The following is a 26,244-nucleotide window of genomic DNA, read 5'->3' on the forward strand; positions in this document are numbered from 1 at the left end:
TCCGCAAGAAGCCACCCCAGAAAGCAAGCACGTATTTGTACAAAACCTTCATCAACTTGTTTAAACCCCTGGTGCTTTCATGATTTGTGATTTCAATTGGCAATTCAGAACTAAGTTTTTGTACTGTTGATTTGACTCACTGCTTCTCAGGTAACAGTCATCTCATCTGTTTATCAGGTCCCTCATACCAACTACACAATAGATAACTCTGCATCATTCATTCAATCATTCTTGTGTGGCCAACAAGGAGGACTATTTCCCTGTTATTATACCTACTCTAATATGAGTTATGTCACTGGACAAATAATTTCATGTTGGAGTTGTGCACAACAATAACTCATAATTCCCCCATAAAATCATAAAGATATTTGAGTGCACACTTACACAAGTGTGATGTCGAAACTTGAAGCCTCTAGTGCACAAAGTCATCATTTAACCTTTCTGTAACCCTGGAGCGCCCTCTTGTGACCAAAGAAAACAGCTACATTAGAAGATGTTCTCCAAGTCTGCTTATGCTAAAACACTGATATTTTTCATTTGTAAGTGCACTGTTCAACCAATATGAAATAAACACACAGCACACAGCGGTCAACTCAGGACTCCACTTTACTGAATATTCAGGTCATGAAGAGAACAAACATGTCTGACAGGTGTTAGAGTTACAGAAATCTCATATGTTTGCTGATCTTTCAAAGCCTGGAAGCTTCAGCTCTACAAACATCAAAAGAAAATGTTGTTAACATTGACTCAGAACAGAACTGTGATTAAATGCACTCCAAGTTTGGCTTTGAATACAGACTTGCTGTATCTCTCCCTGTTAGAAAAACAGCTGCCAGCAGAGGTTTCCTGAGTGGTGCATTACACTTGTTTAGAAATGAAAAGTCACAAACAGTAAGTATGGAGCCAGACATCATTAAATGCATGAATGGTTTTGGGACACAAAGAGTTCATTTCTTACTATCTGTGGAGTTAACTTTGTGTAGTCTGTGTTGGTGTTATCACTGCTACAGCTGTTTTACACTGGAATATGTCATATGTTGGCTAACCAGAGCTTACAGATGTCCATCAAGTATGTTTTGGGAATGCCACATACAAATTGACCTCAGTAAATGCTAAAAGTTTACATATAAACTATCATGACATTGTGGCTGTGCATTTCTGCTTCCCTGCTGCACATGTATCTTCATTGTTGGAAAATGGGAAAACAGTCTGTTAGCTGTGAAGGGAACCTCTGGCTTCACTACATTCACCAAAGAAAGAAGAGATGTTTTCTATTGATTATAAGATATTTATTTTATTACTATGTGATGCTGAGTCACAAAGTCTCCTTTTTACCTTTGGTACCTAATCTTATCTGTTAGGTATCTTAACATTGTCAGATATAACTTAGCTACTTGTAGTATGCCATTATTAATAGTACATCTCTAATGTTGTATCAGTTACCACTAGATGTGACTTTCCATTTTTATTAGATTGTTTATCAGTAGCTAGGATAAATAGATTGCAATGATGACATGAAATTCAACAAGAAAAACATAATTCCCAAGTTAAACAAAGACACTGTAGTTACTTTATGTCCAACCATGTTTTAGAAAATAAAGATGAAAAAGAAACTATGTCCTGCTCTAAATGGAATCTAAAGAACACAGAAGCTACCCAGTGTCTCACCATAATTACAAAGATATATATTATATTTCACACACAAAATATTGACTGTCCTGACAAAGCGTTTTATTAACAATAGTATTAGAAATTAGCATTTGAGTATTTGAAAGAAAACCTGTTCTTCTTCATTAACATTTAAACCATATGCAGCATGTTGCTCTAAAACATTTGATTACATGTCAAATATTCTGTAGATGGCATTATGGTGACATAATGTCCCAGATACCATGAAGCAGTTTCATAAATAAACAAACAAAAAACAGCTTAGAAAGAGGTCATCTGAAAACAAAAAAAACAAATATTCACACTTTTCCAGCCCCAGTAGTATCAGAGTACAGTTTACCTTCATCTTAATATCACAAAAACTAAAATGGTAATTTTCTACGTTCTAAGTTAAAAACAAAGTAAACATGCATGTAATTAGAGCTAAAAGATGAGTCGATCAATTAGTCCTTGTTTAGGTCATTTATCAAGCAAAACCCCCAACCCTGCAGAACTATGCTTTGTCTTATTCTAAAGTTAACTGAGTATTTTTAGGTTTGGAAGTGCAATTTGATGACAGAGAAAATTTGATGAACATTTTTACTATTGTATGATATTTAATATACTGTAGCCCTAATCACACGGGACTAGTGTTACTTGGGGACCTCTAGTAATTAGTAATAATTGCAGAGGTCGTCTGTGATGTTAATAACATGCAAATCTGCCATGTCCGTAATTTGTGAAGGAAAAATACCACTGCAATTATCTACCATATTTGGTCAAACACAGAGGTCATGTGATAATATTAGTCCTGTGTGAAGTGGCATTTCAGTGATCTGTGTGCATAGAATCAATATTGATATGGATTTATGATGGTTTGGAAGTCACAGATCACTGATAGAAGAGCAGGGTGGATCTCTAAGTTTAATGGCACATTGCAATATGGTGATAATCAATGATAATCAATGTGTGCCAGTGATTGTCAGGAACTTGTGTCCTATTGCTACAATAGTTGAACAGTTTAGATTGAGGGACTTAAACAAATATCGGTTCTTTGCTTTGAGTGTTTCCATATTTGCTGCTGTTGACCTGCAGAGTTGTGCAAAAGCCTTAATGATTGGTCAAATCTTTATACTACAAACACAAACTGTGCATAATGATGGGATAGTCTGCTGAACTCGTCATCAATAGTGTTATCATGTCAGTTTACAGCCAGAGCCAGGATCCGGACTTCTGTCACTGTTTCCTACACTACTGGACACAGGGCAGCATAGCCATGTGAAGAATAGATGTAGAACCCTGGGTAAACACTCTCAGTGAATGTGGTGCGGAAGGTGTAGAGGTGACTGACTGTGTTAATGTTAGGACAGACTCTATAGAAGGACAGAGTGCCAGCACGCCAGTCCAGATACACTCCAACTCGTTCAAAGCCAGCGGCGGGAATAGAGTGGGTCCACACCTTTCCATCGTTCCATGCACAGAAGCAACCCCTCTCTTTGCCAAAATACCAGGATATGGTGTTACATCCAAGCCCACTATCGGGATTCTTTCCTATCCTGGCAATTCCTTTGTATGTAACACCTACACCTACCTCATAATCTTTACCCTCACTCAACTTTACCTCCCAGTAACAACGCCCAGTCAGCCCCTCTCTGCACAGCACCTGAGGACGTGTGTCAAACCTCTCTGGGTGTGAAGGATACTGCTGCCAACCTCCAAGTGTTGCCTTTTTGTTTCCCTCAGAAAGAGTGAGATAGCCATAAGCTGTGTTTGGGTCCAGGGTGAGATCACAGGCATCTGATGGAGAGACCAAAATAGATTCTGTTACCAGTAGTCTTCATCACCATCTACTGTTTGGTTTAGTTCATTCATACTCATCAAATAGTTCCATATATAGTTTCTGTGACGTAAATGCATGAAAATGTACTTACACCAAATGAGATCACTTTTGTCTGTTATGGAGTCCACAGAAGGAAGGTCAGGCTGTGAAAAATTATCAGTGACCAGAACGCCCTTCTTGTAATGGTAGATGCTTGCTCCTTTGTATTTCTCATTTTCTACAGCCGCTATAAGGAAAGAGACTCTGCTGCTCTTCAGGGCTTTGAAAAGACTGTTGAATGTTTCAGCTTTTTTTCTCATTTCGGTTATCACTTCATCTGAGGAGTACCACTGGTCCTGTGTTGTTTGAGTGACAATCTTGGTACTTTCTCGGTCATTTGAACATAAGTAGTTGCTCAACTCGTCAAGGTAGGGTTCAGCTCTTCCCAGGGAGGTGAAAGTGAAGCACAGAGCGTGCTCTACACCTGAAGCAAGAACCTTTGCATCCAACTCTGACTTGTTTGCGACGATGGGTATGTTTTCCATTATACCTACACAGCTCCTAATGACATTAATTTCTCTTTCTTTATCAGACATCCACTCCTTTAATCTGTCCTGACTGAATGGTGACTTGTCTCTATCATCAAAGAGTTTTTCCACTGAGCTTTCATCTTCTTCACCTGCACGGATGGAAGGAAACTTCTCGTTCATGGTCTTCTGGAGTTCAGATGCGTAATCATTGCACAGTTTTTTGAAACTGCTCATCTTTTCGTTAACCTGTGAGAATTTCCCTACCACGTTGTCTTCCAGAGAATGATTGCATCTCATTTCCATTTCCCTCACATCTTCTAGGGCATTTTCAGCTTTTCTGATGAGTCCAATGCAGATCTCCCTTTTCAGTTCTGCAGCCTTGGAATCCAAATCCTTTAACGGCATCAGAGTGACTTTCATTGGAACAGATTTCCCTTCACCTTCAAGCAGTAGCTGTGGAAGTTGCTGGTAGGTCTTCACTGCCTCTTCAAAAGTTGTAGGGTTGCTTTCAAGGATAAAGTCCCCCAAAAATTTACAGGACAGATTGTTGGCCAGAGATTTTTCTGTGTCATTCAGTTCAAGAGAGACTTGCCCCTCCACACTGACACTAGGAATCTTCTTTATCATAGCTTGAATCTTACCCTCGATGTCCTGAATGTTGTCGGACTCTGACCTGTCACTGTCAAATACAAAGAAAGCATTTGCCCCGTAAAGGATCCCTGTGACTACATGCGTTGCTGAGCCCTTCAAAATGTCATCCACTTCCATGCTCTTGGCTTTAAGGGGGCCCATGGACAAATATTTGTAGGTGGTTGTAGCTTTGTACTGAAGTGTTAATCTGTTCTGATTCTTGGATTTCTTCTTATCATTCAGATACTTCGCAGATCCTCCAACTTCAACCAGTCCACTCAGGAAACTGGCTTTCATAGAGGCCTCAACATCCAACAGAGAAGACTTTTCTTCCAGAGTGTCAGATGTTGTCATTTGAAATTCACTATAAGATTTCTTGTTCTCCCTGATGTTCCCTTTCAGAGTTTCAGAATCCCACAATGTGATACCTACAGAAAATGAAAAGCATAGTCATGTTTTAACAGGAAAAAATCATGATTTCTATAACATTTACAGGACAAACAGGTTCCTCTTCTGTTTCTTTCAAAAAGTAACCATACTGTATTTTCATGGCAGTAAACTGGCAGCAATGGCCAATAATACCTGTTTGTGTTGACTTACGCTGCTGGTCTGAGTGTGTTATGAATATTCAAACTTCGCTATTCAGCTTTGATTGCCGCAGTATCACTTGTGACAGTTTATAACTTGCAGACAAACCTCTTCCTTGTTATCTGGACATGACGCACAGCCTCTGATATTATACTGATATCATGTGAGAAAAATATCATAAACTCACTTTTTTAACAGCCCTTACGGAAGCTGAGAACGGCCGTGCTTGCAATCATTTTTTTAAGTCTGTTATCTCAAGATTACAAGTTAATTATTTTGTTATCTTAAGATAACAGGATAATCAACCTGTTATTGATGTGGATATTTTAGGCGATGGTCAGCACCTCAGTAGAGAAAAGCGGACACGGGCCTTTGATGTTTTACAGCTGAAAATGTTTATTGAAGCACTTGATCAAGGAGACTTGGATGCTGTCTCTTTCTGTTCTGTCCTCTGAAGGTCTGACTCTTAGGGCCCTATCTTATACCCGGCGCAGAGCAGCGCTAAGCGCAGCGCAAGTCTCTTTGCTATTTTAAGACCGACGCAGTTGTCATTTTCCCGTCCAGCGCCCATGTTATTAAAATAGCAACGGCACTTGCGCCCATCAGTGCGCCCATGGCCGTGTTGGTCTAAAAGTAAGGTGTGCTTAATGCGCATTGTTGGCGCATTGCTATCTTGAGGCGGCAGGGAGCGATTGCACTATTGACCAACAAAAACCTGGTCTAAAGTCAATAGCGCAGTGTTTCACTGTTATTTTAAGGAGCGTTATCAGGACAGTAATATGCACCTACACAGGCGGCTGCACCACATACACTCTGCTTGTTACACACACAGGACACGTAGCAGCGCACAAACATGCAAAAAGTAACAAATAAAAGGATTACAGTATGAAAGATTATTATTGTGTATATTAATTTAAAAAATACATGTCATAATGCTTAGTCATAATATTAATCAGAATTAACTAATCACAGTAATGATGGATTAAATCGTTTAATTATTTGACCAAATCGTGGCAATAAACGTAAGTATTTAAACAGACAGACAACAATGGATCAGACACAGATCGACTTTCCTGCTGCATCAATACATGATGACTTGAGGAAATAAATGAGGTGAAAACAATGATTAAACTAACGAAGGAAATAAATCTGCACAGCTTCTAGCTGCTGCCAGCAGCAGGATCAGAACCTTGGAGAGCTCATCAAGTCCTGATAACCGTGTTGATGATTCTTTACATGATTAAAATTAATGATTTCATTTTTGAACAATATTCAACAAATATTCTTTAACATTTTTGAGAGTACAGTGATCAGGTTTCCATACTTTCAGCAATTAAAACCCTGCTGATTTGACCTGTCACTCCATGACTGAACAAAACAATTTTAAAGAAACCAAAGCTGTAATTAAAAAAATAAACCTTTTCAAAAACCAAACGAAGATAAATTTGCAATAAATTAATGAACAGGACCTTAAACTGGTGGTCTGGGGCCACAGGAGGGTCCAGGAGCACATTCTGGTTTGAATGTCTGACTGTGTCAATAGAATCTACGCATTCACCTTTCTGTATTGTCTAGGAAGGCCTCCTCCAACCTTGGTAACCATGGCAATGCTGATTTACCCTTTATCCAAAAGGTCTCTGCCTTCCCCAAAACACCACAGACAGCTGCATATCCAAGGAGAGGCAGTGTCTCTCACTGCAAGACTTGATGTTGCTTACTCTGTGACCTCAAGGCCCGGGATTGACCCAGTGTAACCCAATTTGTAACCCCTAAAGATGGAAAATTCCATAACAGTTATCATGAGAAAACAAAAGGTTGTTTCCTTTTATTACTTATAATATTATTCAGAGATCAAGAGTGCTATGACATCATTAGTGATGTGAGAAACAAAGCTTTCTGAAGCAGTGAATCATATAAAGCAATTGTGTTGAAAATGGTTCACTGTTTTGAAGCATTTGATATGGTCAAAATGGCGCCATCTGCTGGGCAACTTTGACATTGTTTCCATATGTTAACTGACCACTGTCAGCTGTTTAATGTTTGCTATCATATTTTATTGAACAAAGGTTATTTATCAACTGTCAGTGTGTGGATGTACAAATATATATGGAGATAATTAGTCATTGTTAATAAGGCTTAGAGAAACCTCTTACTATTTTTATAAACTCTTTAATATAAGAGATGAATCATGACAGTGATCTTGAAAGCTGAAATCAGGTGTGATCAGATGAACCAGACACGCATATTCAGGTTCTCCGTTATTATCCCGTGATCCATTATTATTATTAGTCATTCTATTATCATTATTGTTGTTATCGTGCTACTCTGTGTCTCTCCCCCTCCCTCCTTCTTTCTCTCTCAAACCAACCAGTCAAAGCAGATGGACGCCCACTTAGAGTCCGGTTCTACTTGAGGTTTCTTCCCATTAAAGGGGAGTTTTTCCTTGCTGCTGTCGCTCATGGAGGAATATTGGATCTGTAAATAATAGAGTTCGGTCTAGACCTGCTCTATGTGGAAAGTGCCCTGAGATAATTTTCCCTTATCTTAAGATGATGGCGAGTGTTTCTCCTCAAATTTCTATCAAGAGCTGGAGGTAAATATTTGTTTATCTGGAGGCTGATGTCTCCGTGGTGAACCGAAACTTAACAAACTTATTATTTTTGATAACAAACATGTGCAAACAATGTTTGATTTACACAGAGCACATTTACATTAATTGGAGTTATGTTTCTATCTATCTAAGAGTAAATCTTAAGTGTGTGATCATCTCTGTCTCGGTACCGCAGTCATCTCAGATATGTTTTTAAGAGACTGTACAAAATATCATTGGTCATATTGAATATCATGTTACCTGAAGTAATATGTAGAGTTAAAAAATAAAGTAGTTTTATCTGAACATTTGCATTCAATTTGAATGTTTAAAAATGGTCACATCACTTTTTCTTTCTTTTTTTTTTTTTAGATGCATCATGTTTTTTAAAAAAGAATAAAGCTGTAAAGCTGCATTCATTTTTTATACATCTTCATTGTCTGCACTTGGGACTGGTTGTAAATTGTCTTTATTATGATTTATCTGATGTATCTTGTCTATTTGCAGCAGAATTTCTTTCTTTCCCTAAGTTGATAATTAGACTACTTACAGTGCATGTTAATGTGATATTTTCTTCATTCTGCCACTCTCATGGTACAACATAATCAATTATTGGTGGATCTTTGTGTATTTACTAGAAAACTAATACACAAGATGAATAATTTTCACAGAAAGTAAAGTACAATACACCATGATGTCATTAATCCTAAGTTAAACATATCCTTCAAATCAATACTTTGGAGGCATCTTGCTATACTTCCACCCAATACCAGTTTACACTGTTATCATGTTTTGTATTCTTGAGGCCTAAAAGGTGCCCAAACTACAAAAACATGAATAAGATCCTGAAAGAGGTTCAGAGGTACATTGGTCCTGATGTACCAAAGCAGAACCTGCAACCTCAGCACAGCTAAAAATGTAAAAAGAAATTCTACTACAGCAACTGGAGTGTAAATTGTTCTTCAATAAATCTATACTCATTGCTAAAATAATGATTTTATACCTCCTGTACACAGAGCTGTAAGTAGATACACTGACAAATGATTACAGATTTTCACTGTATTGTGGTGTAAATCACATTTTACCTGGGATTATTTTATCACTTCGAGTGTCATACAGCATCCCCAAGGTGAAAGGGCGACCCAGGGCATGCACTTTCAGGCTACTTTGTGAGGCCATTTCTACAACCTGAAGGAAAAAAATCATCAACATCACAGCCTTAAACAACTGATTAAAGTGTCAGCAGTGTGTTAGAGTTCGATCACACAAAGAGAGGTCAAAGACACAAGAGGCTCATTGTGCTTATAAATAGTCTTAAATGTAACAGCAATGATTGTCTCCAGTCTTCCTTTATAGATTAAGTGTAATAAAATCTCTGGTTATATCTCTCTTTATCTCTTTCCCCTCCCAGTTGGTTCTTACCTTCTGAAGTTGTGTTGATCAGCAGAGTTGTGTGTGAGTCTCTTTGAGCTTCCAGTCTGATGCTTTGTGGTGTTTCATGTTACTTATATCCTGTTGGATGCTCGTTGTGGCTCCTCCCCGTTAACAGACGTTCATACCCAAAATGGCAATGTGAAAAAAACACAAGGGTCATGCTGCTAAAGGTACCGGTGAATAGAGACTATAACATTTAACTCAAGTAAAAGTACTTTTACTTTAAATACATTTCACTAAAGTAGAATTAACATTAGTTGTGTAAAAATGCACTTTGAAAAAACTAGAAAGTAGGTGAGTTAAATGTACTCTGAGTAAACCTTACTGCGTTTTATTTTTAAGAGTGGGACTGAAAGTTCAAGAATTGTTTTATGATGATGGTAATGTTATATGCAACTAAATAAAATGTTAATGTAAGCACTAGTAGAACAACATCACGCTGTTCCCAGGTGCATTCTCTCAAAGCTCTTTATGTCCAAATCAACAATAAATTCCCATCACATCAAATACATATCAAACTATAACAGCCACTTTAACATTTGTTTGCATGACAGTGCATAGTCAGTGATAACTGAGATCACTGACATACAATTATCAGCTTAGTCATAACATAAAGCATGCTACTTTGTGGTTATAACCTGATAGAGAGTCCAACAGGAACAATGCGATAACTGTTGCAGACAGGTGGTCACTGCAGCTTTTCACCTTATAAACAGGAAGCTGTAGTTTTGTACTGAACTGAACAAAAAAAGTTCAAACCTGAAACAGCTGAAGAGTGTCATAATGGAACAGCAGTGTGATGCCATCAATTACTGATGTGTTGTTGTTTGTACAAATACATGTAGTCAAATGTGTCATTTTCTTTTTGTGTTCCTCTGCTCTCGCTTCGTGGATGTATATGCTGGTATTGCAGTAATGATAATGTTTGTATTATCTATGTGAGGATTTCCACAGAGGAAGGACCACATATATATGTATAAAAAAAAACAGATCAGCACCAAATTTTGACCATTATCAAACAATTACAGATATATGATGGACAGAAATAAGAAGACCACGTTTACTTTGGTCAAAATATCTCTATTCTTACGATATTACACACAGAGGAAGTCAGTATAAAGTATGTCATACAGCTTCTACAGGCAGGCATCCTGAAAGATGAGTGTTGTGTTTTTATCAAATGTGCAAACAGCCACCGATAAGACCAAGCACACATGGAAAACAGTCAGACAGACATTTGAACAAAACTATTTTCAAATGCAAAAGACTCCGTTTCACTTGAGGTGCAGCAAAGCTTAACATGGAAAACAGTAATGCATATCAGGAATACAGCTGCTATTAGGTAGAAATATACAGTCTTGACTCAGTCCAGTCAACTCAAGCACAACACTGTCCCAGTCATTTGATAAGCAAATCAGCTCCCAAACTTCCCTCTATTCTTAACTTACAGTTTTCAAGGGAATGGGGGGAGATAAAGAGCTGGCAAGCCTTTTAAAGACCTGAAGCAGCTGGAATGACGTCTTCATAGAGACAGACATTCAAAGTGTTGCATGTGAACATAATCCAGGAAGCAGTTACATTTATGAAGGGAACGTAATTGGGAAAACTATTTAGTAATATAAATGTAGTTTTTAGGAGACATGGTTGGAAATGTAAGTTTAAGTAAGTTTGGCATTCCATGACCATATTAAAATGAAAATGGAAAAGCTGTTTGACATTTAATTTTCAGAGTAGAACTCCGCTGTGCAGTGGACAATATTCAAATGTTATTCAAATTTGAAAATTAAAATGAGATATAAACAATGTAACCTGATTTTCCATTAATGCATCAATATTTAAATCACAATTAAAATTAAAATGTAATTTTTGAAAAATTTTTAACATGGTCATAGAACACCTATATGAGTATGTGAAAATGCAAATTGGATTATTATATTTTCAGTTTGGGAAATTTTAATGTTATTGCAGAACTACATTTTCAGTTTCAAGTTAACATCATAATATAGTCCCCTATAAGCTGATGCAGTTTGTCTGTCTCTATGAAGACGTCATTCCAGCTGCTTCAGGTCTTTAAAAGGCTTGCCAGCTCTTTATCTCCCCCCATTCCCTTGAAAACTGGAAATGAAGATAGAGGGAAGTTGGGGAGCTGATTTGCTTATCAAATGACTGGGACAGTGTTGTGCTTGAGTTGACTGGACTGAGTCAAGACTGTATATTTCTACCTAATAGCAGCTGTATTCCTGATATGCATTACTGTTTTCCATGTTAAGCTTTGCTGCACCTCAAGTGAAACGGAGTCTTTTGCATTTTAAAATAGTTTTGCTCAAATGTTTGTCTGACTGTTTTCCATGTGTGCTTGGTCTTATCGGTGGCTGTTTGCACATCTGATAAAAACACAACACTCATCTTTCAGGATGCCTGCCTGTAGAAGCTGTATGACATACTTTATACTGACTTCCTCTGTGTGTATGTATTTTGTGTGTTCAGATGCCTTCTGAGGACAGAGTCATGGAATCAGATTAATAAACTACATTTTTCAGAGAGAAAACTTGTTAATCAGTCCAATTTGACTGGAACACAACATTATTAAGAAATGTGCTCTATATTTTGCCATCTATGGGGTTGATAGTTTTACCTGGAAACAACGTTGATAGGTTGCAGCTGTGCTACAGGTGTGTGATGGGGAGGAGTCAGAATGAGCCTCCAACAGGATATAAGTGCATGTAACATTACAGACCATCACACTGGACGCTCCAGACTCAGACTCAACTCAGCTGATCTACACAACTTAAACAGGTGAGAGACGGAGAGACTATTGTCTTTTTTAACTTTTTATTTTGCACTTAAACAAACAGTGTATGGCAGGACGGGTCAAAAACTGTAGGTTTATTCAGTGGAACTTCCTGAAAAATATGAATAAAAGAAAAACAATAAATTGGTGAAGTAAAGATACATATAAATGCAGGCAAAAACCGAAAATAAGAAAAAAAAAAACAGAATGTAATCCTAATCATAGAAATGATTAATTGAATTTATTTTTCAATTATTTTTAATGAATGATAGCAAGCTCTTAATTAATAGCTTTGCATTACACAACATATAGAGAAATATTGTTTTACAAAAAGGAAGGTGAAGATGGTCAGTCTGTCAGAGAACAAATAAGCCACTATAAGATGAAAAAACAGTGACAAGAATCTATATTTGTATCTGGTAATTCAAGTTACTGTGAATGGACCATTTATAGCAAATGATTTGGCAGAAAGGCCATTCCTCATTAAGAGGCAACTCAAAAGAAAAGCTAAACTGTTAATAAACACAAATGTGATTACAAAATTTTAATTAAATCAAAAATACCAAAATGTAGGAGATACAGAGGAGCAGCAGCAGCAAAAGGTCTCGACATGAGCGGATCAGCAGAGTAATGATAATATGTATATATAATGATAATAACGGCCACACTGCACACCTGCATGAATATGATTATGTGTTACGAGTCAACTGGAGGCCAGTTAGCTGATTAATGAGCCATGGATGGTGAAGCATAAATGAAACAGATAATGCCAATCAGCCAATCAGTGTGACTTCAGTGACCTGCCTAACCTGACGCTATATTTTATTTATTGGTGCAGAAGCTTCCTGACAATATGAGAAAGTAATCAGGCTTACAAACATTTGTTGCAGTACACATAATACTTATGGAGATTATAGGAGCATGATTTGTTACCATAAATCATGTTATAATGTTAAGTTGAACATTCAACAGAATATACAACTTTGAGGGTGTAATCCTGCTTATACCATGACCACTTACCAAAAAAATCTGTATTTTTTATTGAAATTTATTAAAAATCTTCTGGTACAAGAGATAAATCCTCCACACCAGACTCTACAACTCAAAACAAACAAAACAATACCATAATGTACTTCTTTAAAACAACAACAAATAATCACAAATCAACTTTATTACAATATAAAATACCCTTAGTTGACCAGAAACTCAGAAAGCTTTTACAGCACAAAGTGTGAAGAAGTTTTTCTCCTTTCAGAGAGATATTTTAGTAATTGTTAAGAGTTCCCTCTTAAATCATAATGTTATTCCACAAGTATATAACAGGCTCGGCGGTGACATCATATATTCCATGAACAAGCTTGTAGACCTCAATCATGTCTCTTCTATGTCTCCTGTATAGTAGAGTTGGCGATTGTAATTTTAACCTCTCCTCATATGAAATCTCTTTCAGACCCTCTTCTTCTTGAAGATGGGCTGTCTCAGTGTCCTTATCCTAAATATTTCTGTGTATGCCGCAAAAAGATATACATCATACTGTATCACACTTGGTAAATTATTTGTGTAGACAACAATGAGTACAAGGCCCAGCACAGATCCCTGTGAAACTCCTGAAAGTTGAAGTGGCACCATTTACCACCACCCACTGTTTCCTATTATGTAAAAGTCCTGTATACAGTCTGTAACTCTGTAGTCAATGTATGTAGTCAAATTTTAAATAGCAGTGGTTAATTTGCACATATAGCCAATTCATAATAATAACTTTCCTGTTTTAAACATCATGAAATATAGAACTGTTGTCTGAACTAAGTAAGTAAACACGTTCTTTCATGTGATTCAAGTCACTGTGGACTTCTTAAATATTTAATATTTACCTATCTACCTACTTACCTATCTATCTATCTACCTCCCTACCTACCTATCTATCGACCTAACTACCTATCTACCTATCTATCTACCTACTTACCTATCTATCTACCTACCTACCTATCTATCTACCTATCTATCTACCTACTTACCTATCTATCTACCTATCTATCTACCTACCTACCTACCTAACTATCTACCTATCTACCTATCTATCTACCTAACTATCTATCTATCTACCTATCTATCTACCTAACTATCTATCTATCTACCTATCTATCTACCTACCTACCTACCTACCTAACTGCCTATCTACCTATCTATCTACCTACCTACCTACCTACCTAACTGCCTATCTACCTATCTATCTACCTAACTATCTATCTATCTACCTATCTATCTACCTACTTACCTATCTATCTACCTACCTACCCACTAGGGATGTGCAGAGAGCCCAGTGTTTGTATTTGTATCTGTATTTGTTGAGGCAGCAAAATTATTTGTATTTGTATTTGTATTTGAATAAAAGTGGATAGAGGCTTAAAAATCCTGTTTTTGTTTTTATTATGCTTTTAATTTTAGAAAATTAAAGTGTTACAATAACTGTTCATAAATAAACTACCTTGTGAAGGAGGTCCCCAAACTGTGTGTTGAACTAGAGTCTCCCAGATCACAGACAACTGCGCTTTACTCATCGCCTCATTGCAGACAGACCTCTAACTAACAAATATTTTTTAAATATTTGTATGAAACAAATATTCGTAAAAAATCCTTTGTCAAATAATGCATTTGTATTCGGGCACACCCCTACTACCTATCTATCTATCTATCTATCTATCTATAAACATGCTGTATTGTTTGTTTTTGAAAAATTTCCTTTAGGTTGACGAAATGGCCTCAAATTACATGGTGGTGTCTGCGCTGGGTCGACAGTTCGCCTTGGGGAAACTGTATGACGCTCGAAATGATAAAATCACAGGTAACGTGCGACGTAAACCGAAATACAGTGAAAATCTGTAATCACTTGTCAATGTACCTACTTACAGCTTGTATAGGAAGTGTAAAATCAGTTCATCTTCATTTTAGCAATGAGTATACAGATTTATTAATGTATAATTTACATTTCAATCAGAGATTTTTGTGATTATTGTCGCCAAAAATACTTGATTTTGCAGCGGCTTTTCTCAAATGTTGTGATACAATTTGCATTTCTTGAAAGAGTGACGAAAACAAATCAAAAGTTCAAACTCTCATTTTGACATCAGTATATAAACACATTATCACCATATTTTTTGTTTTTCTCACTACATGACATCATTTAAAGACATACCTGTACAGATGGCCAGCGTGCAGGTAATAAGGCATGAGTCAAAGTAAGGCCGCTGATATACTTGCTTTCAACTACACGTCATGGCCACCTCGCATGTCCTGCGTCTGTTTACGTTGTGCAAAAAAAGTTCACAAGGAAGATATTCTAGCGTCAACCAGGACAGATTAGTTCCTAATGAGGCCCCTAGTGAATATCCTTCTCCAAGAATACACAAAGTATGTCTGCAAGAATGTGAACAATGACGCTGAAATCCTAGCTGTTGTCTATACTTGCATATTGGCAAAAAAACAAGTATATTTACTGCCTTAAAAAAGTGGATTACCACAGCAAATGTTGTGATTATGTATACTTTTATAAGAAGATTCTTTTTAGACAGATACACGATATTTTCATCTTTCAGACATCTTTTGCCCTATTTGGGCAAACCAAATCCAATAATGCAATGCAAATGTTACAGGATTGTTGTTTTTTGCTAACAGATCACTTATTCTTTCCATTTTCCTACAGATACTGTACTGTGGGATCATAAAACAATAACAGATAAAACAGTGGAGAGCTCACAGACAAGCAGTGATTTTAAAATGACAACAACTGATACCCTGGAAGAAAAGTCTTCTCTTTTGGATGTTGAAGCCTCTATGAAAGCCAGTTTCCTGGGTGGACTGATTGAAGTTGGAGGATCTGCGAAGTATCTGAATAATAAGAAGAAATCCCAGAATCAAAACAGATTAACACTTCAGTACAAAGCTACAACCACCTTCAAACATTTGTCCATGAGTCCCATTGAAGCCAAGAACATGCAAGTAGTGGATGATGTTCTGAAGGGCTCAGCAACGCATGTAGTCACAGGGATCCTTTACGGGGCAAATGCTTTCTTTGTATTTGACAGTGACAGGTCAGAGTCCGACAACAAGCAGGACATCCAGGGTAAGATTGAAGCTATGATAAAGAAGATTCCTAGTGTCAGTGTGGGGGGGCAAGCCTCTCTCAAACTGAGTGATACAGAAAAATCTCTGGCCAACAATCTGTCCTGCCAGTTCTATGGGGACTTTATCCTTGAAAGCAACCCTACAACTTTTGAAGAGGCAGTGAAGACCTACCAGCAACTTCCAAAGCTACTGCGTGAAAGTGAAGGGAAATCTGTTCCAATGAAGGTCTGGCTGATGCCGTTAAAGGATTTGGATTCCAAGGCTGCAGAACTGAAAAGGGAGATCTGCATTGGACTCATCAGAAAGGCTGAAAATGCCCTAGAAGATGTGAGGGAAATGGAAATGAGATGCAATCATTCTCTGGAAGACAACGTGGTAGGGAAATTCTCAAAGGTTAGCAAAAAGATGAGCAGTTTCAAACAATGGTGCAATGATTACGCATCTGAACTCCAGAAGACCATGAACGAGAAGTTTCCTTCCATCCGTGCAGGTGAAGAAGATGAAAGCTCAGTGGAAAAACTCTTTGATGATAGAGACAAGTCACCATTCAGTCAGGACAGATTAAACGAGTGGATGTCTGATAAAGAGAGAGAAATTAATGTCATTAAGAGCTGTGTAGGTATAATGGAAAACATACCCATCGTCGCAGAGGCAAAGGCTCCTGCTTCAGGTGTAGAGCACACGCTGTGCTTCACTTTCACCTCCCTGGGAGGAGCTGAACCCTACCTTGACGAGTTGAGCAACTACTTACATTCACATGACCGAAAAAGTACCAAGATTGTCACTCAAACATCACAGGACCAGTGGTACTCCTCAGATGAAGTGATAACCGAAATGAGAAAAAAAGCTGAAACATTCAACAGTCTTTTCAAAGCCCTGAAGAGCAGCAGAGTCTCTTTCCTTATAGCGGCTGTAGAAAATGAGAAATACAAAGGAGCAAGCATCTACCATTACAAGAAGGGCGTTCTGGTCACTGATAATTTTTCACAGCCTGACCTTCCTTCTGTGGAAAACATAACAGACAAAAGTGATCTCATTTGGTGTAAGTACATTTTCATGCATTTACGTCACAGAAACTATATATGGAACTATTTGATGAGTATGAATGAACTAAACCAAACAATAGATGGTGATGAAGAATACTGGTAACAGAATCTATTTTGGTCTCTCCATCAGATGCCTGTGATCTCACCCTGGACCCAAACACAGCTTATGGCTATCTCACTCTTTCTGAGGGAAACAAAAAGGCAACATATGGAGGTTGGCAGCAGTATCCTTCACACCCAGAGAGGTTTGACACACGTCCTCAGGTGCTGTGCAGAGAGGGGCTGACTGGGCGTTGTTACTGGGAGGTAAAGTTGAGTGAGGGTAAAGATTATGAGGTAGGTGTAGGTGTTACATACAAAGGAATTGCCAGGATAGGAAAGAATCCCGATAGTGGGCTTGGATGTAACACCATATCCTGGTATTTTGGCAAAGAGAGGGGTTGCTTCTGTGCATGGAACGATGGAAAGGTGTGGACCCACTCTATTCCCGCCGCTGGCTTTGAACGAGTTGGAGTGTATCTGGACTGGCGTGCTGGCACTCTGTCCTTCTATAGAGTCTGTCCTAACATTAACACAGTCAGTCACCTCTACACCTTCCGCACCACATTCACTGAGAGTGTTTACCCAGGGTTCTACATCTATTCTTCACATGGCTATGCTGCCCTGTGTCCAGTAGTGTAGGAAACAGTGACAGAAGTCCGGATCCTGGCTCTGGCTGTAAACTGACATGATAACACTATTGATGACGAGTTCAGCAGACTATCCCATCATTATGCACAGTTTGTGTTTGTAGTATAAAGATTTGACCAATCATTAAGGCTTTTGCACAACTCTGCAGGTCAACAGCAGCAAATATGGAAACACTCAAAGCAAAGAACCGATATTTGTTTAAGTCCCTCAATCTAAACTGTTCAACTATTGTAGCAATAGGACACAAGTTCCTGACAATCACTGGCACACATTGATTATCATTGATTATCACCATATTGCAATGTGCCATTAAACTTAGAGATCCACCCTGCTCTTCTATCAGTGATCTGTGACTTCCAAACCATCATAAATCCATATCAATATTGATTCTGTGCACACAAATCACTGAAATGCCACTTCACACAGGACTAATATTATCACGTGACCTCTGTGTTAGACCAAATATGGTAGGTAATTGCAGTGGTATTTTTCCTTCACAAATTACGGACATGGCAGATTTGCATGTTATTAACATCACAGACGACCTCTGCAATTATTACTAATTACTAGAGGTCCCCAGGTAACACTAGTCCCGTGTGATTAGGGCTACAGTATATTAAATATCATACAATAGTAAAAATGTTCATCAAATTTTCTCTGTCATCAAATTGCACTTCCAAACCTAAAAATACTCAGTTAACTTTAGAATAAGACAAAGCATAGTTCTGCAGGGTTGGGGGTTTTGCTTGATAAATGACCTAAACAATGACTAATTGATCGACTCATCTTTTAGCTCTAATTACATGCATGTTTACTTTGTTTTTAACTTAGAACGTAGAAAGTTACCATTTTAGTTTTTGTGATATTAAGATGAAGGTAAACTGTACTCTGATACTACTGGGGCTGGAAAAGTGTGAATATTTGTTTTTTTTTGTTTTCAGATGACCTCTTTCTAAATTGTTTCTTGTTTGTTTATTTATGAAACTGCTTCATGGTATCTGGGACATTATGTCACCATAATGCCATCTACAGAATATTTGACATGTAATCAAATGTTTTAGAGCAACATGCTGCATATGGTTTAAATGTTAATGAAGAAGAACAGGTTTTCTTTCAAATACTCAAATACTAATTTCTAATACTATTGTTAATAAAACGCTTCGTCAGGACAGTCAATATTTTGTGTGTGAAATATAATATATATCTTTGTAATTATGGTGAGACATTGGGGAGCTTTTCTTTGTGTGTTCATGAGATTCCATTTAGAGCAGGACGTAGTTACTTTTTCGTCTTTATTTTCTAAAACATGGTTGGACATAAAGTAACTACAGTGTCTTTGTTTAACTTGGGAATTATGTTTTTCTTGTTGAATTTCATGTCATCATTGCAATCTATTTATCCTCGCTACTGATAAACAATCTAATAAAAATGGAAAGTCACATCTAGTGGTAACTGATACAACATTAGAGATGTACTATTAATAATGGCATACTACAAGTAGTTATATCTGACAATGTTAAGATACCTGACAGATAAGATTAGGTACCAAAGGTAAAAAGGAGACTTTGTGACTCAGCATCACATAGTAATAAAATAAATATCTTATAATCAATAGAAAACATCTCTTCTTTCTTTGGTGAATGTAGTGAAGCCAGAGGTTCCCTTCACAGCTAACAGACTGCTTTCCCATTTTCCAACAATGAAGATACATGTGCAGCAGGGAAGCAGAAATACACAGCCACATTCATGCATTTAATGATGTCTGGCTCCATACTTACTGTTTGTGGCTTTTCATTTCTAAACAAGTATAATGTACCACTCAGGAAACCTCTGCTGGCAGCTGTTTTTCTAACAGGGAGAGATACAGCAAGTCTGTATTCAAAGCCAAACTTGGAGTGCATTTAATCACAGTTCTGTTCTGAGAGTCAATGTTAACAACATTTTCTGTTGATGTTTGTAGAGCTGAAGCTTCCAGGCTTTGAAAGACCAGCAAACATATGAGATTTCTGTAACTCTAACACCTGTCAGACATGTTTGTTCTCTTCATGACCTGAATATTCAATAAAGTGGAGTCCTGAGTTGACTGCTGTGTGCTTATTTCATATTGGTTGAACAGTGCACGTACAAATGAGAGATATCAGTATTTTAGCATTCATTTCTGATAAAGGATATGATGTTAGATGAACATTTAGTGATGCTATGTGGATAAAGTAGGTAGCTGCAACAGCAGAGGGAAGATAATAGAGAAGCACAGTATTATTGGTAGAACAGTTACCACACTGATGTCCAACAGTAGCTGCTGATGGTTAAAGGTCCTCCACAGATCACATGATAACTTTCTGCTGATCATAATAAGATGCTTCATGGGCTCAATGGAGAAGAAGTGAAACATCAAAAATAATGTGAGACATGTTACAAATATACCAGTGACTTTATGCTGTATTATGACAAATCACCATATTTCAATGAAAACAGAAATCCTTAAAAACATGACTGACCTGGTCCAGTGGTATTTACTGACCCTCAACAATGTTCACAAGTTTATCACCAAACACAGAAAATCATCAGCTCAGAATCTAAACTTCCCTCTAAGAAAAGAGGTGAGACGAAAAACTAAGTTGACCTGCTCACTGTACGGGGAGGCTAATGAGGCGTCTGTGTAGAGAAGTTGTTGGATCGGGTGATCCACAGAGGGAGTAAAGCTGGATGACCACATCTAGTGGCCAGATGAGGCATGGCAGGATATACACCACCTAATGAAGAGACTGTCAGTACATGTCAATGGTGCCACATTACAGAGGAGCATTTATGTTAAATATTGTAGTTATGTTCTCAAAGATGAACCTCCAGCAGTAGAGGTAAGTCTGGGAGACAAGAAAGAAAAAGAACCAGAAAACCATTTAGAGCAACTTATAAACATTAATTCTAACAATTCAATGAACAAATTCAAAATAAACTACAAAAAGCCACATTTTAGTTAGACGGAAATACAATCAGAAATACACAATTTCTTATTGAATAATTTTAATATGTGTAGGAATCTGTGCACTCAAATATCTTTATGATTTTATGGGGGAATTATGAGTTATTGTTGTACACAACTCCAACATGAAATTATTTGTCCAGCAACATAACTCATATTAGAGTAGGTATAATAATAGGGACATAGTCCTCCTTGTTGGCCACACAAGAGAGGTCAATTAGAATTATGGTTGTTATTAATCTTAATTATGATTTTGCAAGGGTATAGGTCTTTTAAGGTTAAGTGACTGAGATGCAAGCACAAGAAAACACAAACACGTTCACTTTAATTACATACACATTTATTACTAATACTACAACTACAAGTACTAAACACTACAACATTTTACAGAAAAGACACAAGAGGGAAAGGGAAACTGGCACACAAGGCTATGGCTAGTGAATGATTGAAATGCATGATGCAGAGTTATCTATTGTGCAGCTGGTATGAGAGACCTGATAAACAGATGAGATGACTGTTAGCTGAGAAGCAGTGAGTCAAATCAACAGCTTAGTTCAGAATCGCCAACTGAACGGTACAACAGCTTGCCAATTTAAGTTACAAATTATGAAAGCACCAGGGTTCAAGCAAGTTGATGAAGGTTTTGTATGAATAGAGTGGCCTAAAACAGCCTAGATTCTCAGATAAGACACTGTTTTAAAGTTTCCGTCTGCCCACTCAGAAGGTGCATCCTGGCCAATCCCAGGGGTTGCAGAGTTCTGGGGGAGCAGAGTCAGTCTCCTTCTGTTCACGGACAGGCGGGTACAGTTCCCGATTATGGTTATTCTTTTAATCAAAGTATTTACAATTTAACAATTGCATGATTCCTAATTTTGTAATTTCAATAGTAGCTTTAGTGTTCTGAAGGTGAAAGAAGCAGAATGGTACTAAACATGATCATGGATGATGAGATTATGTTAGCGGTCGTGGAATAACAGTCTAACTAAAGTACATAACAACACACATTGTGATATACACACATATCAACATACAACAGTAATTGTCCTTAGACAAAATCTAAAACTACATTTGTAAGTCCATGGGTTCTACAGTCATCTGCTCTCCTTGATCTGACTGCAAACAGCAGGGGTCCATGCCATTTGAGGGTGTGTGTGTGTGAGTGAATGGGGCATGGTATATGATGCAGCATGTCTTGTGCCTTATACTGGTTTGCCCAGTGATCAGTTCTTGGGTTGGTCATTCAAGTCCTGAAAATCAAAACCCACAGTGGGATTACAGTTGGTGGCAGCTCGTCTCTGTGTGTGACTGACTGTTAGAGGTGAGTTATGATAACCAATGGAGGGGGTCGTTTATCCAAATGGTGCTGTTCCTCTACACATCCAACAGATCAGCTGTTACACACAGTCCAGGTTCATACTGTTTGGAGTACAGCAGCTGTCCTCCTGATAAATCCTGAGCTCATTATGTCGAGCAGCTCAGCAAAACTAAAAACTGTCGTTATCAACTTGACAGGACAGATGAAACTATCCAGCTACGTTTAGAGACAGACAAGCGAAAAGTTAATGGCTTAATTTCTATTCTAATTGCGATTTGAAGAGGAAAACCAGTTAGGGGAATGGAAAAAACGAGAGGTGGATTACGTTTTTAATTCACATGAAAAACAAAATAATTTGTTTATCCTGTTATCAGACAAGTTGAGCAGCTTTGGACGGAGGGTCCTGTGTCTAATCTGCAGGAAAATAGAGGACGTCAGTTGGGTAGGCGGTCCTTCACTGTGGCCCAGGATGCATTGCGTTTACACTGCTAAATGAATGTGGCCACATGTGGCCCAGACCATCTCCGAATGTGGTCTGAGTGATCGGATCTCAATCCGTCCTCAATGTGTCTTGGGTGCGTTTACACCTGTATTTAGAGCTGTACACTAGTGATCGGATCACCTGAGACGGATGTTAATACCAGGTGTAAACAGAGCCTTAGTGCAGGAGATAGGGGTTCCTTATCTGATCCTTTCTGTTTGCAGAAGGTTGTTTAGGTTATTACTGCATCCAAAAATGTTTGATCTTGCAGCAACTTTTCTCAAAAATTGCAATACAATTTGTCTCTTTTTCAGGTGAAATTGCAGGAGTTGGTAAACATTACAAGCAAAGGAAAAATAGTGCATTTTTAGAAACTACAAATAAAAACCTGCTTCTCTCTGCATCTGCGATAAACAGGCACCAGATAATATCTGAGAATTTACAGTGAATTACTGTTCTGATATGATGTCACCATATATTTAACATTTCACACTAGGGGAGAGTTACAACACCAGAGGGCGCTGTCATCTACAACCAACAGTCAGGTGTCCATATGAGCAGTGAAAGAGGTTTTCCTCGCTGTAATCATTCCTCCTGTTCATACTGGATATTAAAAGATCCTTTAAAAGTGCTTTTAATGGAAGTGATGGAGGATAAAATCCACAGTGTGTCCACACAGTCATTTAAAAGTCTGTGTGAAGCTTCTATTCAGCTTCATCAGTCTGAGTTAGTCATATCAAGTGGATATCTGACACATTTACAGTCTTTTTAGCATCAAATTCCCTCTTTGTGTTTCCTCGGACAGTGTTTCCCTGTTGAGCTGCAGGTGGAAGTATAGTAACAAAAAGAGGGACTTTGGCACTAAAAAGACTGTAACGTTGAAAGATATCTACTTGATTTGACTCATTTGGATGCTGAAGCTTCATATTAGCTTAAAAAACTTTGAACCCGTCCTTTATCCCCCTGCTTCATCCAATATTTTATTAATTTTCCATTGCAAGTAAATGTCCTTCATTCCAAATCCTACTCAAGTAAAAGTGCACAAGTATTATCAACTTAATGTAGTTGTAGTGATTTGTTGCAAACAGTCACAAGATAATAAAGGTTCAAAATCACTGGTTTAATCTTCAAAAATGTATTATTTTAATGTTAAATCTTCACCTTCAACTATAGATGTCATACAAATGTAGTACAAAGTATATTTCCCTTGCGGTAGAACAGAAAAATACTCATGTACTGTACAGTACAAGTACCTCAAAGCTGTATTTTAACATCAAATAAACTAACAGGAACAACAGGATGACTGCACAGGACGCACAGCCACCATCCTGAGTCCACCTCCTTCTCTGTCACAATAGCAGCTCCGTCATGTCCTCCATAAAACAAAAAATAATAAAGTTAGCCTCCCCGTCGGGGAATCGAACCCCGGTCTCCCGCGTGACAGGCGGGGATACTCACCACTATACTAACGAGGAGAAGCATGATCGTCGAGGCTGCAATACCCTTTTTAACCACAACACCAGAGTATATGTGCCAGTGGCGCTGCTGCTATGTTTTAATAAATGTCATATTAAGCCAACGGCTGTAAATTGATTTCTTTTGATTAAACAATCGTTTCTTATCTTAATATGAACCATTTGGACAAAAGATTATTTCGGCAAAATCTCAATAGAAGAACAATATTGATTTGAGTTACAGAGCGGAGAAACAGACGAATAAATGTCGGCCCGCGCTGAATGACAGCCAACAGACGAACATCAGGTCAAACATGTGGGAAGCCTTTGAGTTTCTTTCACGACAAACATCAAATATATTAAAACTCTCGAATTAGAGATTGTTTTGGCATAGCGTTTGAATCGCTTCTTCCACACAACCTGTATTTTCTGTGGATTCAACCGACGGAAATTCTCACAGCGCCACACTGCCGTTAACACCTACACTGTGGTCAGACGTAGTATTACATCCATACTGATAAGAACTACCGTAGAGAATGAATGGGAGAGGATAAGAGAGTTCAGGCGGTGTGTTCAGGGTTCAGTGTGAATGTGAGGACAGCACAGAGTTCACCAGAGAACGTTTATGGACATGACACTGGTGTAAAAGCATGTTTCCGCCCGGTTTCGAACCGGGGACCTTTCGCGTGTGAGGCGAACGTGATAACCACTACACTACGGAAACTTACATACAATAAACGTGAAAATAAAAATATTAATATGTTTCCAGACAATAATGTCGATATCTTGTGGATGCTGATTTTCTAGCATACACATAAAAGGCACATTAAACTGTTCAGAATGATGGTAATTATAGACTACAGTTTGGGCTTCTAATCTTCAAAATGAAAGTGTATCAGTTTAACGTATTCTTTTATTGATGACTTACAGCACAACAATCTATTTCATTTTACATCACTAATGTATTACAGGTTTATAAATGTTGTGCTTTTAATTTGAAGGTTAGACCCGGATATGTGTTAATACCACCATCTTTTCTTATCTTAGTTCTCGCTATTGAGCATTAAAATAGTCAACAGATACTAATATCTCGGTATCAACTCTGTATAAATCGAAAAAAAACATGCTGTACTGTCCTAGTAACGTGCTGCTGCCATGAAACGCGAAAGATTACCTTCATAAAGTTACCTGCAATAACAACAGTCATGGGTTTCCGTAGTGTAGTGGTTATCACGTTCGCCTAACACGCGAAAGGTCCCCGGTTCGAAACCGGGCGGAAACATGTTTTTATGCCAAAGAAATCTTTTATTCAGACAATATATTTAATACTTAATTAGAAGTGGACCTACAAACAGTACCAAATGTTGCTTTTTATAATCTTGTCTACCTTATGCCATTTCTTCCAGTCGAACTCACCGCGTCACAAAAAACATTTCGAAAATAATGTTTCCGCCCGGTTTCGAACCGGGGACCTTTCGCGTGTGAGGCGAACGTGATAACCACTACACTACGGAAACTCGTGCAAAAGAGGTCACGTGAACGTGAACATGTTGAGACGTGTCGATGCATATGTGTATATTTGCACGGTTGCATTTAAACGCAACACACTTAACGAGCGAACACTAGCGAAGTTCTGGCGATTGTTGTCTTACCCAGCCGTGAGTTTTCTGTTCGACACCGACTGGAGCGAACTCAATGCAAAAGTAATACTCAAAATATACACAAATATACAAAAAGTTATGAGCAAAAAAAATGTGAGCATGAAGTATTCACCGTTTGCAGCCCCGACAGGTGTCCTCCCTGCACGACAGGTGCTCACTTTCTGAGCACTTTCTGACCCAGTTTGTCGTCGAAAAACGAAGCAAAACGTCCGCTGGAAGTTGTTCAGTTACAGCTGCTGAGTAATCCACCTCAACTCTGTCCGTGTGTGTGAACAGTGATCCAAACAAACGTGTTTTCACCAGAAATACACTGATGCTGCGTCCATCCTCCAGCACGTACAACAACGTCGAAACCTGATGAGTGCAGGTGAGAGCGCCACCTGCTGTTACACTGCTGCAGAGATGGAAGAAGTACTCAGATACAGTACCAATAGAGACATATAAAAATACTCAATTACAAGTA

The 26,244-nt window shown here is 38.0% G+C and overlaps 2 protein-coding genes and 4 non-coding genes across 6 annotated transcripts; 2 read left to right on the forward strand and 4 right to left on the reverse strand.

Moving 5' to 3' along the window:
- Positions 1 to 605: 605 nt before the first annotated feature.
- Positions 606 to 5,070, reverse strand: LOC122995876 (neoverrucotoxin subunit alpha-like; the record flags this gene model as incomplete). Its single annotated transcript, XM_044371258.1, has 2 exons — positions 606 to 3,444; positions 3,579 to 5,070. Coding segments are annotated over 2 exons (2,043 nt in total), but the record flags the coding sequence as incomplete, so codon positions are not given.
- Positions 5,071 to 14,702: 9,632 nt separating this feature from the next.
- On the forward strand, positions 14,703 to 18,672 carry LOC122995878 (neoverrucotoxin subunit beta-like). The gene is made up of 4 exons (XM_044371261.1): positions 14,703 to 14,898; positions 15,217 to 15,245; positions 15,702 to 17,193; positions 17,328 to 18,672. Exons 1-4 carry the CDS (start codon positions 14,784 to 14,786, stop codon positions 17,876 to 17,878), a joined length of 2,187 nt encoding a protein of 728 aa, XP_044227196.1. The 5' UTR covers positions 14,703 to 14,783; the 3' UTR covers positions 17,879 to 18,672.
- Positions 18,673 to 24,069: 5,397 nt separating this feature from the next.
- trnad-guc lies at positions 24,070 to 24,141 on the reverse strand. The gene has a single exon. It is a non-coding gene; the product is annotated as a tRNA-Asp (tRNA).
- A 630-nt stretch (positions 24,142 to 24,771) lies between these two features.
- On the reverse strand, positions 24,772 to 24,844 carry trnav-cac. Its single transcript has one exon. It is a non-coding gene; the product is annotated as a tRNA-Val (tRNA).
- Positions 24,845 to 25,329: 485 nt separating this feature from the next.
- trnav-aac lies at positions 25,330 to 25,402 on the forward strand. The gene has a single exon. It is a non-coding gene; the product is annotated as a tRNA-Val (tRNA).
- A 162-nt stretch (positions 25,403 to 25,564) lies between these two features.
- trnav-cac lies at positions 25,565 to 25,637 on the reverse strand. The gene has a single exon. It is a non-coding gene; the product is annotated as a tRNA-Val (tRNA).
- Between the last annotated feature and the right edge of the window lie 607 nt (positions 25,638 to 26,244).

This window comes from Thunnus albacares, chromosome 13 (assembly GCF_914725855.1).
Source record: "Thunnus albacares chromosome 13, fThuAlb1.1, whole genome shotgun sequence".
Taxonomy (NCBI): Eukaryota; Metazoa; Chordata; class Actinopteri; order Scombriformes; family Scombridae; genus Thunnus; species Thunnus albacares.

Coding starts and splice junctions, on each gene's coding strand:
- LOC122995878 (XM_044371261.1), top strand. CDS start 14,784: ATGGCCTCAAATTACATGGTGGTGTCTGCGCTGGGTCGACAGTTCGCC. Junction 14,899..15,216: donor GCGACGTAAACCGAAATACA/GTGAAAATCTGT, acceptor CATCATTTAAAG/ACATACCTGTACAGATGGCC. Junction 17,194..17,327: donor CAAAAGTGATCTCATTTGGT/GTAAGTACATTT, acceptor TCTCTCCATCAG/ATGCCTGTGATCTCACCCTG.